This window comes from Mesoplodon bidens, assembly GCF_964165515.1.
Source record: "Mesoplodon bidens genome assembly, chromosome: 1".
In the NCBI taxonomy this organism is placed as follows: domain Eukaryota; kingdom Metazoa; phylum Chordata; class Mammalia; order Artiodactyla; family Ziphiidae; genus Mesoplodon; species Mesoplodon bidens.
In genome coordinates this window covers 151105790-151119055 of record NC_138176.1, presented here as the reverse complement: position 1 = coordinate 151119055, position 13266 = coordinate 151105790, and the positions used below count along the sequence as shown (strand labels likewise).

At 36.0% G+C, this 13266-nt stretch overlaps 1 protein-coding gene across 1 annotated transcript in view; it reads right to left on the bottom strand.

The window, feature by feature from the left end:
• The window catches only part of ARAP2 (ArfGAP with RhoGAP domain, ankyrin repeat and PH domain 2), a gene marked incomplete at its 3' end in the record, with an annotated part of 205821 nt that overhangs the window by 171753 nt on the left and 20802 nt on the right, over positions 1-13266 (bottom strand). Inside the window, exon 3 of the mRNA XM_081237829.1 lies at positions 298-356. Within this exon, the coding sequence (XP_081093955.1) occupies positions 298-356 (59 nt within the window). The remainder of the gene's footprint in view (positions 1-297; positions 357-13266) is intronic.

Below are 13266 nucleotides of genomic sequence, written 5' to 3'. Positions count from 1 at the left end.
TGTCAGAAACCACATAATTTAGTTAAATGCTTTCGACTGTGGCTAATGATAAATGAAGCCTGGGTAAAAAAATCTTTTTACATTAGCATGTGCAAATTTCCAGGTGTCTGCGTATATATTACCGTCTTTCATTCACTCGCCTTTAAAAGTGTCTGGAGTACTATGAACCCTGGCAGACAGTTATTCCCACTATTCCCTATTCCACAGGTGGGCTGCCTTCTTGATCATGATTTTAACACATGTAGGAGTATCAAATGAGTACTAACTAATTTACAGACTTGAAAAGCTGAGACTCACTTTGCTGTGTCATAGATTTTCCAGTTGAGGTAGGAACATTTCTTCTCTCACGGAAATAGCTTAAGGCAAAGGGAAAAATAGATAAAATAGGTAAAAATAGATGTTACCATCTTGAGTAAAGGATTAATTGTAGGTACATATATTCTTTTTGTTAGAAAAACCAATATTCAAAAATAAGTTTGATTTTAATGAACAAATACAATGGCCAAATTCTATAAATGTATTTTTTTAAATAGCCTTAAAGGAAGAGATTTTATTGGATTTTACAAGTGTTTGCTTCTTACATTTATAATTCACAAAAGTAAATGAACATATTTGCCCAAGTATTTATGATTTTTTTTTGTCTTTAGCTTTACAATTTTGAATAAAAAATCTGTCTGGCTCTAAGATCATAATTTGAAAATACATAAGACCTTTTCTCAAAGACCTCACAGCCTTGAGAGAGAAATACTACAGGTAATTAATTAGAATACAACATAACAGCAATGCCAGAGGAAAACACTGTGGAAACAGAAGGTAATGAATACCTACTACCATATGAAAGAGTTCTATTTTTCCATTTAAATATAAGGATCAGGACAGTGTCCTTAACTTCTCTTAAATATAAATATGCCCAAGTAACTATAGGAAAGACTATATATATATATATATATGTAGTTGTAGTTATTTATTTATTTATATCTATATAAAAGAACAGAAACAAATGAAATGGAATATAAACAAAATTTTAAAATAATGGTAACAAAAAGCTGGTTCTTTGAAAAGATCAATAAAGTTTATAAACCTCAGGGAAGGAAAATAAGAATGAGAGACAGAAGAGACAAATTACCAATATCAGGAATGAAAGAGAGGACATCAGTACAAATCCTACAAACATTATTAAAGGGATAATTACAGATTATTAAGAAAAACTTTATGGCAATAAATTCAACAATTTAGATGAAATGGAAAAATTCCTTGAGATACAAATGATCAAATAGGACACGAGAATAAATAGAAAATCTTAATATCCCTGTATCTATTAGAAAAATGGAATTCAGTAATTAATCACCTACCCACAAAAAGCTCCAGGCCCAAATACTGCACTGGTGAGCTCCACCAAACATTTAAGGAAGGAATACTACCAATTCTATGCAAACCTTTTCAGAAAATAGGGAAGGAAGGACTACTTCCTAGCTCACTCAGTAAGGCCAGTATTACTAATACACAACCAGTCAAAAACAAAACAACAGATAAATGTTAGACAAATATTCCTCAAAAACTTAACATGCAAAAATCATTAACATAATATTAGCAAATAAAATCCAACAATACATAAAAAGGATAATATAAATTATGACCAGGTGAGATTTACCACAAGAAAGCAAAGTTGGTTTAACATGGAGAAAATAATATAATTCACCAAATTAATAAAATAAAGGAGAAAAACCACATTTCACAGCAATAGATTCAGAAAAACCAACTGACAAAATTCAAAATCCATTCATGACAAAAACTCTCAGCAAACTAGGAATAGAAAAAAACTTCCTCAACGTAATAAAGGGCATTTATGAAAACCAACATCACAATCAAAGATTAAAGACTGAATCATTTTCCCTAAGACTGGAAGTAAGGCAAGGAGGTGGGCGCTCACTAGTTATATACACATTAGTTCATATGTTGCAGTCAGTGCAACAAGCGAAAGAAATAAAAAACATTCAGATTGGAAAGAAAGGCCTCTTATAAGCAGAAGTCTGTATCTAATCAACAGTAAATCCTTAAAAATCTACCTAAAAGCTTCTCAAACTGCTAAGTCAGTCTAGCAAGGTACCAGGATAGGGGGAAATATTTTTAAAAATCAATAGTATTTCTAAATACTAGCAATGAACAATTGGAAAAATAGTTTGAAAATATAACTTTTACAATAGCTTAAAGAAACATGAAATTCTAAGGGGTAAATTTATCAAAATATGGGCAAGATCTGCACACTGAAAATTCTAAAACATTGCTGAGAAAAATTAAAGAGGACCTAAATAAGTAGATATATCATGTTCATGGATTGGAAGACTCAATATTGTTAAGATGTGAATTCTCCACATATTGATATATAGCATCAACATAATCCCAAACAAAATTCCAGTGATCTTTTTTATAGAAATTAACAAGGTGATGCTAAAATTTACATGCAAATAAGAACAATTTAGAATGGTCAGAACATTTAAAAGAAAGACAAAATTGGAAGATTTATAGTATATGATTTCAATATTTAGTCTAAAACTACAGCAATCAAATTTGTGCGCTATTGGTGAAAGGGCAGACATAAAAATCAATGGAATTAAACAGAAAGTCCACATATACTCCCACACATCTATGGTCCAGTGATTTTTGAAAAAATGTCATGGCAATTCAATGGGGAAAGGATAGTCTTTTCAAAAAGTGTTGCTGGAATAACTGGACAGCTCAATTTTAAAAAAGAAATGAATATCAACCATTACTTCATATCATATACAAAAATTAACTTAAAATGCAGTTTAGGCTTAAATGTTAATACTATAACTCTAAACCTTCTGGAAACCAACAGAAGAAAAATTTTTCAACCTCTAAGTATGCAAAGATTTCTTAAATAAGATACAAAAACCACCACCCCCAAAAACAGTTGGACCTTTACGCTGTCACATATTTCTGATAAATGACTTGTTTCTAAAATATAAAAAGAATACTTACAATCTATTAATAGGAATGATTCAATTAAAAATGGACAAAAATTTAAATAGACACTTTATAAGAGGATACACAAATGTGATAAATACGGACTCATTAGAATGGATAAACTTAAGGCTGTAAATACCAAGTGTTAGAGAATATGTTGAATAAATAGAAGGTTTAAATACTGCCAGCAGGAACGTAAAAGGGTACATCCATTTTGGAATACTGCTTGACATTTTCTGATAAAGTTAATTTAAGCTCCCAGCTATCCAATCCTAGAAACTCAAAAGAATTGAAAACATATTTCCAGGGAAATAAATTTTTCTGGTCTTTCTTCATAGCAGTTTTACCCCCAATAATCAATAACTTAAAACAAACTAAATGTACATCAACAGATAAATGATAAACAAGTAGTGGTATAAGGACCTAAGGGATTACTACCAAGCTTGGGGGTGGGGACTAATAAAAGGATACAAATTAATACTAAACATAATAATATGAATAACTCTCAAAATCATCATGCTGAGCAAAAGAAGTCTGGCACAAAGACGTATATCCTATATGATTCTATAAGGGAGTGTGAAAGATGGATGGACTGTAAAAGGACACTAAGAAATGCTTAGGGTTGATGGAACTGCCACTTCTTAATTGTGGTGATAATTTAATAGGTTTACACATCTTTCAAAACTCATCAAATTATATGCTTTGAATTGGTACCATTTATTATGCAAATATTATACCTCAAAGAGTTGTTTAAAAATGAATTTAGCAAACCTACTGTTCATAGGGTTGATACATAAAATATAAACTATATTCCCAAATATCAGCAAACAAAATGAAATATTAAAAGTGATACCATATACAAAAGTATCAGAAAAATATAAAAACCCAGGATTAAATCTAACAAAAGATTTGTAGGAACTCAGTACTGAGAAATCATTCCTGAGAAAAGTAAAGAAAATCTAATTAAATGGAGGAATATATGGAGGACTGAATACTGCAGAGATGTCAACACTGCCTACGTTCATTTGTAGAATCAATGCAATCCCAATCAAAAGAGTTACAGGGGTGGGTATCTATGTGGAATTTAACAAGTTGATCTTTAAATTTATAAGAAAAAGCAAAAGACCAAGAATAACTAAGACACTTGAAGAATAAAGTGAGAAGATTTGCTCTGCTAGGTATCAGGATTTATTTTAATAGCTATGGTAATGAAGACACTACATTATTGATAAAAGGACAGATATATAGATTAGTGAAGTAGAATGGGCATAAAGGCACCCAATATTCATTTAAGTTAAAACAAAGATGTCAATCTTGAGCAATGAGCAAAGCATGTCTTTAATAAGAAGATGACTTGGATATCCACTTGGCATTAAAAAAAAAAAAAAGTACTCCTACCTCAAACTATACCTAGAAATCAATTAAAGGTGGATTATAGGGGCTTCCCTGGCAGCGCAATGGTTGAGAGTCTGCCTGCTGATGCAGGGGACACGGGTTCATGCCCCGGTCCGGGAAGATCCCACATGCCGCGGAGCAGCTGGGCCCATGAGCCATGGCCGCTGAGCCTGCACGTCTGGAGCCTGTGTTCTTCAACGGGAGAGGCCACAACAGTGAGAGGCCAGTGTACCACAAAAAAAAAAAAAAAAAAAAAAGGTGGATTATAAATCCCAACATGATAAGCCAAAGTTAGAAGGAGATAAAACAGAATATCTTCTGTGTCTTAAGATATGAAAAATCCTAACTCTAAAGGAAAGTAATAGTAAATCTGACTAAATTAAAGAACTTTCATTCATTAAAAGTCACCATCAAAGAATAAAAAAGCAGTATGTAGAAGAGGAAAATATATATTTGACAAAGGGCTCATACCGATGGTGCATCAATAACTCTTAAAAATCATTATAAAACACAGAAAATGCAATTCAAAACAACCCCCCTGCCCCCAAATGGGTAAATGACTCAAAAAGCCACCACATAAAAGATGATAGAAATATGGTCAATGACCAATAAATGTGTTAAAAGGTGCTCGATTTCATTAGTCATCAGAAAATACAAATTAAAATCGCAATGAAATACAACTACCCGCTCACCCGTATGGCTAAAATTTTTTAAATAACGAAATGCTATTGAGGCTATGAGACAAAAGAAATGTACATACACTGCTAGTGTTAACATAAGTGAGCATAACCACTCAATAATGAGAACCACTTTGCATTACCTACCAAAGTGGAAGATAAGCATATACTATGACAGCAACTCTACTTCTAAGTATATATTCAACAGACATACATGTAGATGCAAAGAAAAACCACCCAAATGTATGTCAACATAAAAAAGTTAAAGAAGCTGTGGAAGAATCACACAAAAGAATAACATTCAACAGACAAAACAACAAACTGACATGCAGCCACATGGATGCATCTCATAAACATCAGGTTGAATAAAAGATATCAGACACAAAACGTTACTTGCTGTATGATTCCATTTATATGAAATTCTAGAATAGGCAAAAGTAATTCAGTGAAATCAGTGGTTCCCCAATGCAGGTGATAGGATATTTACTGCCAATGTGCAAAGGCGATTTTTGAGGGATGATAGAAATGTTCTATATCTTGATTGTGGTCACATGGGTGTATATATTTGTCAAAACTCATCAACCTGTCTATTTAACATCAGTCTTTTTTCTTACATATAAGTTAGATATAAATAAAGCTGGTTTACACATGTGTGTACACATGTATCATTTACATGTAAAATACTAGATGTGGAGAATGTGAACTATAACAGTAGAATGGATATCATGATATATCTATACGGTGACATATTATACAGCAGTGAAAATGAACAGTCTACAACCATAGGTACCAACATAGATTAAGTCTCAAAGTTAAGAAAAATGAACTTAACTAAAAGACTTACTATACGGCTGCATTTTTAAATCCATAAGACAGTCAAAACTACAGTATAGAGAGGGGATTCAAGATGGCGCAAGAGTAAGACATGGAGATCACCTTCCTCCCCACAACTACATCAGAAATACATCTACACATGGAACAACCCCTACAGAACATCTTCTGAATGCCGGCAGAAGACCTAAGACCCCCCAAAAGGCAAGAAACTCCCCACGTACCTGGGTAGGGCAAAAGAAAAAAGAAAAAACATAGACAAAAGAATAGGGATGGGACCTGCACCAGTGGGAGGGAGCTGTGAAGGAGGAAAGGTTTCCACACACTAGGAAGACCCTTTGCGGGTGGAGACTGCAGGTGGCGGAGGGGGGAAGCTTCGGAATCGCGGAGGAGAGCACAGCAACAGGGGTGCGGAGGGCAAAGTGGAGAGATTCCCGCACAGAGGATCGGTGCCGACCAGCACTCACCAGCCTGAGAGGCTTCTCTGCTCACCACCCCCGGGGGTGGGTGGGGGTGGGGAGCTGAGGCTTGGGCTTCGGTAGGATCCCAGGGAGAGGACTGGGGTTGGCTGCATGAACAGAGCCTAAAGAGGGGTAGTGTGCCACAGCTAGCTGGGAGGGAGTCGGGAAAAGGTCCGGAGCTGCCGAAGAGGCAAGACACTTTTTCTTGCCACTTTGTTTAGGGGTGCGCAAGGAGAGGGGATTAAGAGTGCCGCTTAAAGGAGCTCCAAAGACAGGCGCGAACCGTGGCTATCAGCGCAGAACCCACAGACGGGCATGAGATGCTAAGGCTGCTGTTGCAGTCAACAAGAAGCCTGTGTGCAAGCACAGGCCACTCTCCACACCTCCCCTCCTGGGAGCCTGTGCAGCCCGCCACTGCCAGTGTCCCGTGATCCAGGGACAACTTCCCCGGGAGAATACACGGCACACCTCAGGCTGCCGCAACGTCACGCTGGCCTCTGCCGCCACAGGCTTGCCCAGCATTCCATACCCCGGCCTCCCCCCGGCCTGAGTGAGCCAGAGCCCCCGAATAGCTGCTCCTTTAACCCCGTCCTGTCTGAGTGAAGAACAGACGCCCTCAGGCGACCTACATGCAGAGGTGGGGCCAAATGCAAAGCTGAACCCCAGGGGCTGTAGGAACAAAGAAGAGAAACTGAAATCTCTCCCAGCAGCCTCAGGAGCAGCAGAGTAAACCTCCACAATCAATTTAATGTACCCTGCATACCTAGATAGGCAACAAATCATCCCAAATCGAGGAGGTGGAACTTTGGGAGCAACGATATATATATATATTTTTCCCTTTTTATCTTTTTCTGAGTGTGTATGTGTATGCTTCTGTGAATGATTTTGTCTGTATAGCTTTGCTTTTATCTGTTGTCCTAGGGTTCTTTTTGTCTGTTATTTTTTCTTTTTTTTAGTATAGATTTTAGTGCTTCTTATCATTGATGGATTTGTTTTTTGGTTTGGTTGCGCTCTTCTTTCTTTCTTTATTACTTTAAAAAATTTTTAATAACTATTTTTATTTTAAAAACGTTATTTTATTTCATTAAATTTCATTTCATCTCATTTTATCTTTTTCTTTCTTCTTTTCTCCCTATTATGCTGAGCCGTGTGGATAACAGGCTGTTGGTGTTTCAGCCAGGCATCAGGGCTATGCCTCTGAGGTGGGAGAGCCAATTTCAGGACGTTGGTCCACCAGATACCTCCCAGCTCCATGTAATATCAAATGGTGAAAATCTCCCACAGATCTCCATCTCAATGTCAAGACCCAGCTCCATTCAACTACCAGCAAGCTACAGTGCTGGACACCCTAAGCCAGACAACTACAAAGACAGGAACACAACCCCACCCATTAGCAGAGAGGCTGCCGAAAATTATAATAAGGTCACAGACACCCCAAAACACACTACCAGATGTGGAGCTGCCCACTAGAAAGACAAGAACCAGCCTCATCCACCAAAACACAGGCACTAGTCCCCTCCAACAGGAAGCCTATAAAAACCACTGAACCAATCTTAGCCAGTTGGGACAGACACAAAAAACAACAGGAACTATGAACCAGCAGCCTGCGAAAAGGACACCCCAAATACAGTAAGTAAAGCACAATGAGAAGACACAGAAATACACAGCAGATGAAGAAGCAAGGTAAAAACCCACCAGACCTAACAAATGAAGAGGAAATACACAGTCTACCTGAAAAAGAATTCAGAATAATGATAGAAAAGATGATCCAAATCTTGGAAATAGAATGGAGAAAACGCAAGAAACAGTTAACAAGGACCTAGAAGAACTAAAGAGCAAACAAACAATGATGAACAACACAAAAAATGAAATTAAAAAATCTCTAGAAAGGATCAGTAGCAGAATAACTGAGGCAGAAGAACAGATAAGTGACGTGGAAGATAAAATAGTGGAAATAACTACTGTAGAGCAGAATAAAGAAAAAAGAATGAAAAGAATTGAGGACAGTCTCAGAGACTTCTGGGACAATATTAAATGCACAACCATTTGTAATATAGAGGTCCCAGGAGAAGAAGAGAAAAAGAAAGGGACTGAGAAAATATTTGAAGAGATTATAGTTGAAAACTTCCCTAATATGGGAAAGGAAATAGTCAAGTCCAGAAAGCATAGAGAGTCCCATACAGGATAAATTCAAGGAGAAAAACACCAAGACACATATTGATCAACTAACAAAAATTAAATACAAAGAAAAAATATTAAAAGCAGCAAGGGAAAAACAACAAATAACACATAAAGGAAACCCCATAAGGTTACCAGCTGATCTTTCAGCAAAAACTCTGCAAGCCAGAAGGGAGTGGCAGGATATATTTAAAGTGATAAAAGGGAAAAACCTACAACCAAGATTACTCTACCCAGCAAGGCTCTCATTCAGATTTGACGCAGAAATTACAATGTTTACAGACAAGCAAAGCTAAGACAATTCAGCACCACCAAACTAGGTTTACAACAAATGCTAAAGGAACTTCTCTAGGGAGGAAACACAAGAGAAGGAAAAGACCTAAAATAACAAACCCCAAACAATTAAGAAAATGGTAATAGGAACATAAATATTGATAATTACCTTAAACGTAAATTGATTAAATGCTGCAACCAAAAGACACAGACTGGCTGAATGGAGACAAAAATGAAACCCATATATATGCTGTCTACAAGAGACCCACTTCAGACCCAGGGACACATACAGACTGAGAGTGAGGGTATGGAAAAAGATATTCCATGCAAATGGAAGTGGAAAGAAAGCTGGAGTAGCACTTCTCACATCAGACAAAATAGACTTTAAAACAAAGACTATTACAAGAGATAAAGAAGGACACTACATAATGATCAAGAGATCAATCCAAGAAGAAGATATAAGAATTGTAAATGTTTATGCACCCAACATAGGAGCACCTCAATACATAAGGCAAATACTAAAAGCCATAGAAGGGGAAATTGACAGTAACACACTCATAGTAGGGGACTTTAACACCCCACTTTCACCAACGGACAGATCATCCAAAATAAAAATAAATAAGGAAACACAAGCTCTAAATGACATATTAAACAAGATGGACTTAATTGATATTTATAGGACATTCCATCAAAAAACAACAGAATACACATTCTTCTCAAATGCTCATGGAACATTCTCCAGGATAGATCATATCTTGGGTCACAAATCAAGCCTTGGTAAATTTAAGAAAATTGAAATCATATCAAGTATCTGTTCTGACCACAACACTATGAGACTAGATATAAATTGCAGGAAAAAATCTGTAAAAAATACAAACACATGGAGGCTAAACAATACATTACTTAATAACCAAGAGATCACTGAAGAAATCAAAGAGAATATCAAAAAACACATACAAACAAATGACAATGAAAACACGACGACCCAAAACATAAGGGATACAGCAAAAGCAGTTCTAAGAGGGAAGTTTAGAGCAATACAATCCTACCTTAAGAAACAAGAAACATCTCAAATAAACAGCCCAAACTTACACCTAACACAATTAGAGAAAGAAGTACAAGAAAACCCCAAAGTTAGCAGAAGGAAAGTAATCATAAAGATCAGATCAGAAGTAAAAGGAAAAGAAATAAAGAAAAGAATAGCAAAGATCAATAAAACTAAAAGATGGTTCTTTGAGAAGGTAAACAAAACTGATAAACCATTAGCCAGTCTTATCAAGAAAAAAAGGAAGAAGACTCAAATCAATAGAATTAGAAATGAAAAAGGAGAAGTAACAACTGACACTGTGGAAATACAAAGGATCATGAGAGATGGCTACAGGTAACTATATGCCAATAAAATGGACAAACTTGAAGAAGTGGACAAATTCTTGCATGCAACCATCCGAGACTGAACCAGGAAGAAATAGAAAATATGAACAGACCAATCACAAGCACTGAAATTGAAACTGTGATTAAAAATCTTCCAATAAACAAAAGCCCAAGATCAGATAGCTTCAGAGGTGAATTCTATCAAACATTTAGAGAAGAGTTAACACCTATCCTCCTCAAATTCTTCCAAAATATAGCAGAGGGAGGAACACTCCCAAACTCATTCTACGAGGCCACCATCACCCTGATACCAAAACCAAACAAAGATGTCACAAAGAAAGAAAACTAAAGGCCAATATCACTCATGAACATAGATGCAAAAATCCTAAACAAAATATTAACAAACAGAATCCAAGAGCACATTAAAAGGATCAAACACCATGATCAACTGGTGTTTATCCCAGGAATGCAAGGATTCTTCAATATACTCAAATCAATCAATGTGATACACCATATTAACAAACTGAAGGAGAAAACTCACATGATCATTTCAATCGCAGCAGAGAAAGCTTTCGACAAATTCAACACCCATTTATGATAAAAACCCTGCAGAAAGTAGGCATAGAGGGAACTTACCTCAACATAATAATAAAGGCCACATATGACAAACCCACAGCCAACATCCTCCTCAATGGTGAAACACTGAAATCATTTCCACTAAGATCAGGAAAAAACAAGATTGCCCACTTGTACCACTATTATTCAACACAGTTTTGGAAGTTTTAGCTGCAGCAATCAGAGAAGAAAAAGAAATAAAAGGAATCCAAATCGGAAACGAAGAAGTAAAGTTGTCACTGTTTGCAGATGACATGATACTATACACAGGGAATTCTAAAGATGCTACAAAAAACTACTAGAGCTAATCAATGAATTTGGTAAAGTAGCAGCATACAAATTTAATGCACAGAAATCTCTTGCATTCCTATATACTAATGATGAAAAATCTGAAAGTGAAATTAAGAAAACACTCCCATTTACCATTGCAACGAAAAGAATAAAATATCTACGAATGAACCTACCTAAGGAGACAAAAGACCTGTATGCAGAAAATTATAAGACACTGATGAAAGTAATTAAAAATGATACAAATAGATGGAGAGATATACCATGTTCTTGGATTGGAAGAATCAACATTTTGAAAATGACTCTACTACCCAAAGCAATCTACAGATTCAATGCAATCCCTATCAAACTACCACTGGCATTTTTCACAGAACTAGAACAAAAAATGTCACAATTTGTATGGAAACCCAAAAGACCCCGAATAGTCAAAGCAGTCTTGAAAAAGAGAAATGGAGCTGGGGAATCAAGCTACCTGACCTCAGACTATACTACAAAACTATAGTAATCAAGACAGTATGGTACTGGCACAAAAACAGAAATATAGATCAATGGAACAGCATAGAAAGCCCAGAAATAAACCCAAGCAAATATGGTCACCTTATCTTTGATAAAGGAGGCAAGAATACACGATGGAGAAAAGACAGCCTCTTCAATAAGTGGTGCTGGGAAAACTGGACAGTTACATGTAAAAGAATGAAATTAGAACACTTCCTAACACCATACACAAAAATAAACTCAAAATGGATTAAAGACCTAAATGTAAGGCCAGACACTATCAAACTCTTAGAGGAAAACATAGGCTGAACACTCTATGACATAAATCACAGCAAGATTCTTTGTGACCCACCTCCTAGAGAAATGGAAATAAAAATAAAAATAAACAAATGGGACCTAATGAAACTTAAAAGCTTTTGCACAGCAAGGGAAGCCATAAAGAAGATGAAAAGACAGCCTTCAGAATGGGAGAAAATATTTGCAAATGAAGCAACTCACAAGGGATTAATCTCCAAAATTTATAAGCAGCTCATGCAGCTCAATTTCAAAACAACAAACAACCCAATCCGAAAATGGGCAGAAGACCTAAATAGACATTTCTCCAAAGAAGATATACAGATTGCCAAGAAACACATGAAAGCATGCTCAACTTCATTAATCATTAGAGAAATGCAAATCAAAACTACAATGAGATATCATCTCACATCAGTCAGAATGGCCATCATCAAAAAATCTAGAAACAATAAATTCTGGACAGGGTGTGGAGAAAAGGGAAACCTCTTGCACTGTTGGTGGGAATGTAAATTGATACAGCCAATATGGAGAACAGTATGGAGGTTCCTTAAAATACTAAAAACAGAACTGCCATATGACCTAGCAATCCCACTACTGGGCATATACCCTGAGAAAACCATAATTTAAAAGAGTCATGTAGCACAATATTCATTGCAGCTCTATTTACAATAGCCAGGACATGGAAGCAACCTAAGCGTCCATTGACAGATGAATGGATAAAGAAGATGTGGCACATATATACAATGGAATATTACTCAGCCATAAAAAGAAATGAAATTGAGTTATCTGTAGTGAGGTGGATGGACCTAGAGTCTGTCATACAGAGTGAGGTAAGTCAGAAAGGGAAAAACAAATACCGAGATCAGCTCAGTGCTTTGCGACCACCTAGAGTGGTGTGATAGGGAGGATGGGAGGGAGGGAGATGCAAGAGGGAAGAGATATGGGGATATATGTATATGTATAGCTGATTCACTTTGTTATAAAGCAGAAACTAACACACCATTGTAAAGCAATTATACGCAAATAAAGATGTTAAAATAACGACAGTATATTGTTTAGGACATACTTAAGATGTAAAACATTTTTAAAATCATTAGAGTAATCATCATTATTTAAAGTCAGGATAGAAGTTGTCTTTGGCTGGGGAGGGCACACAAGTTTACCAAAGGGTTGCAAAATAATTCACCCTTTATTTGTGCATTATCTCCAGATTCTTAACACTGTTATATGGCTATAATCATTTCCTCAAATTTGTATGTAACTGACACAAATACATATTAATAATCTGAACCCCTGAGTAGAGCAGCATTCAAATTTTCTACAACTTTGGTAACGTGCTAATAATATATAGAGCTAATTCTTATTAAGCATTTACTATATGTCAGACACAGGTCTCAAAATTT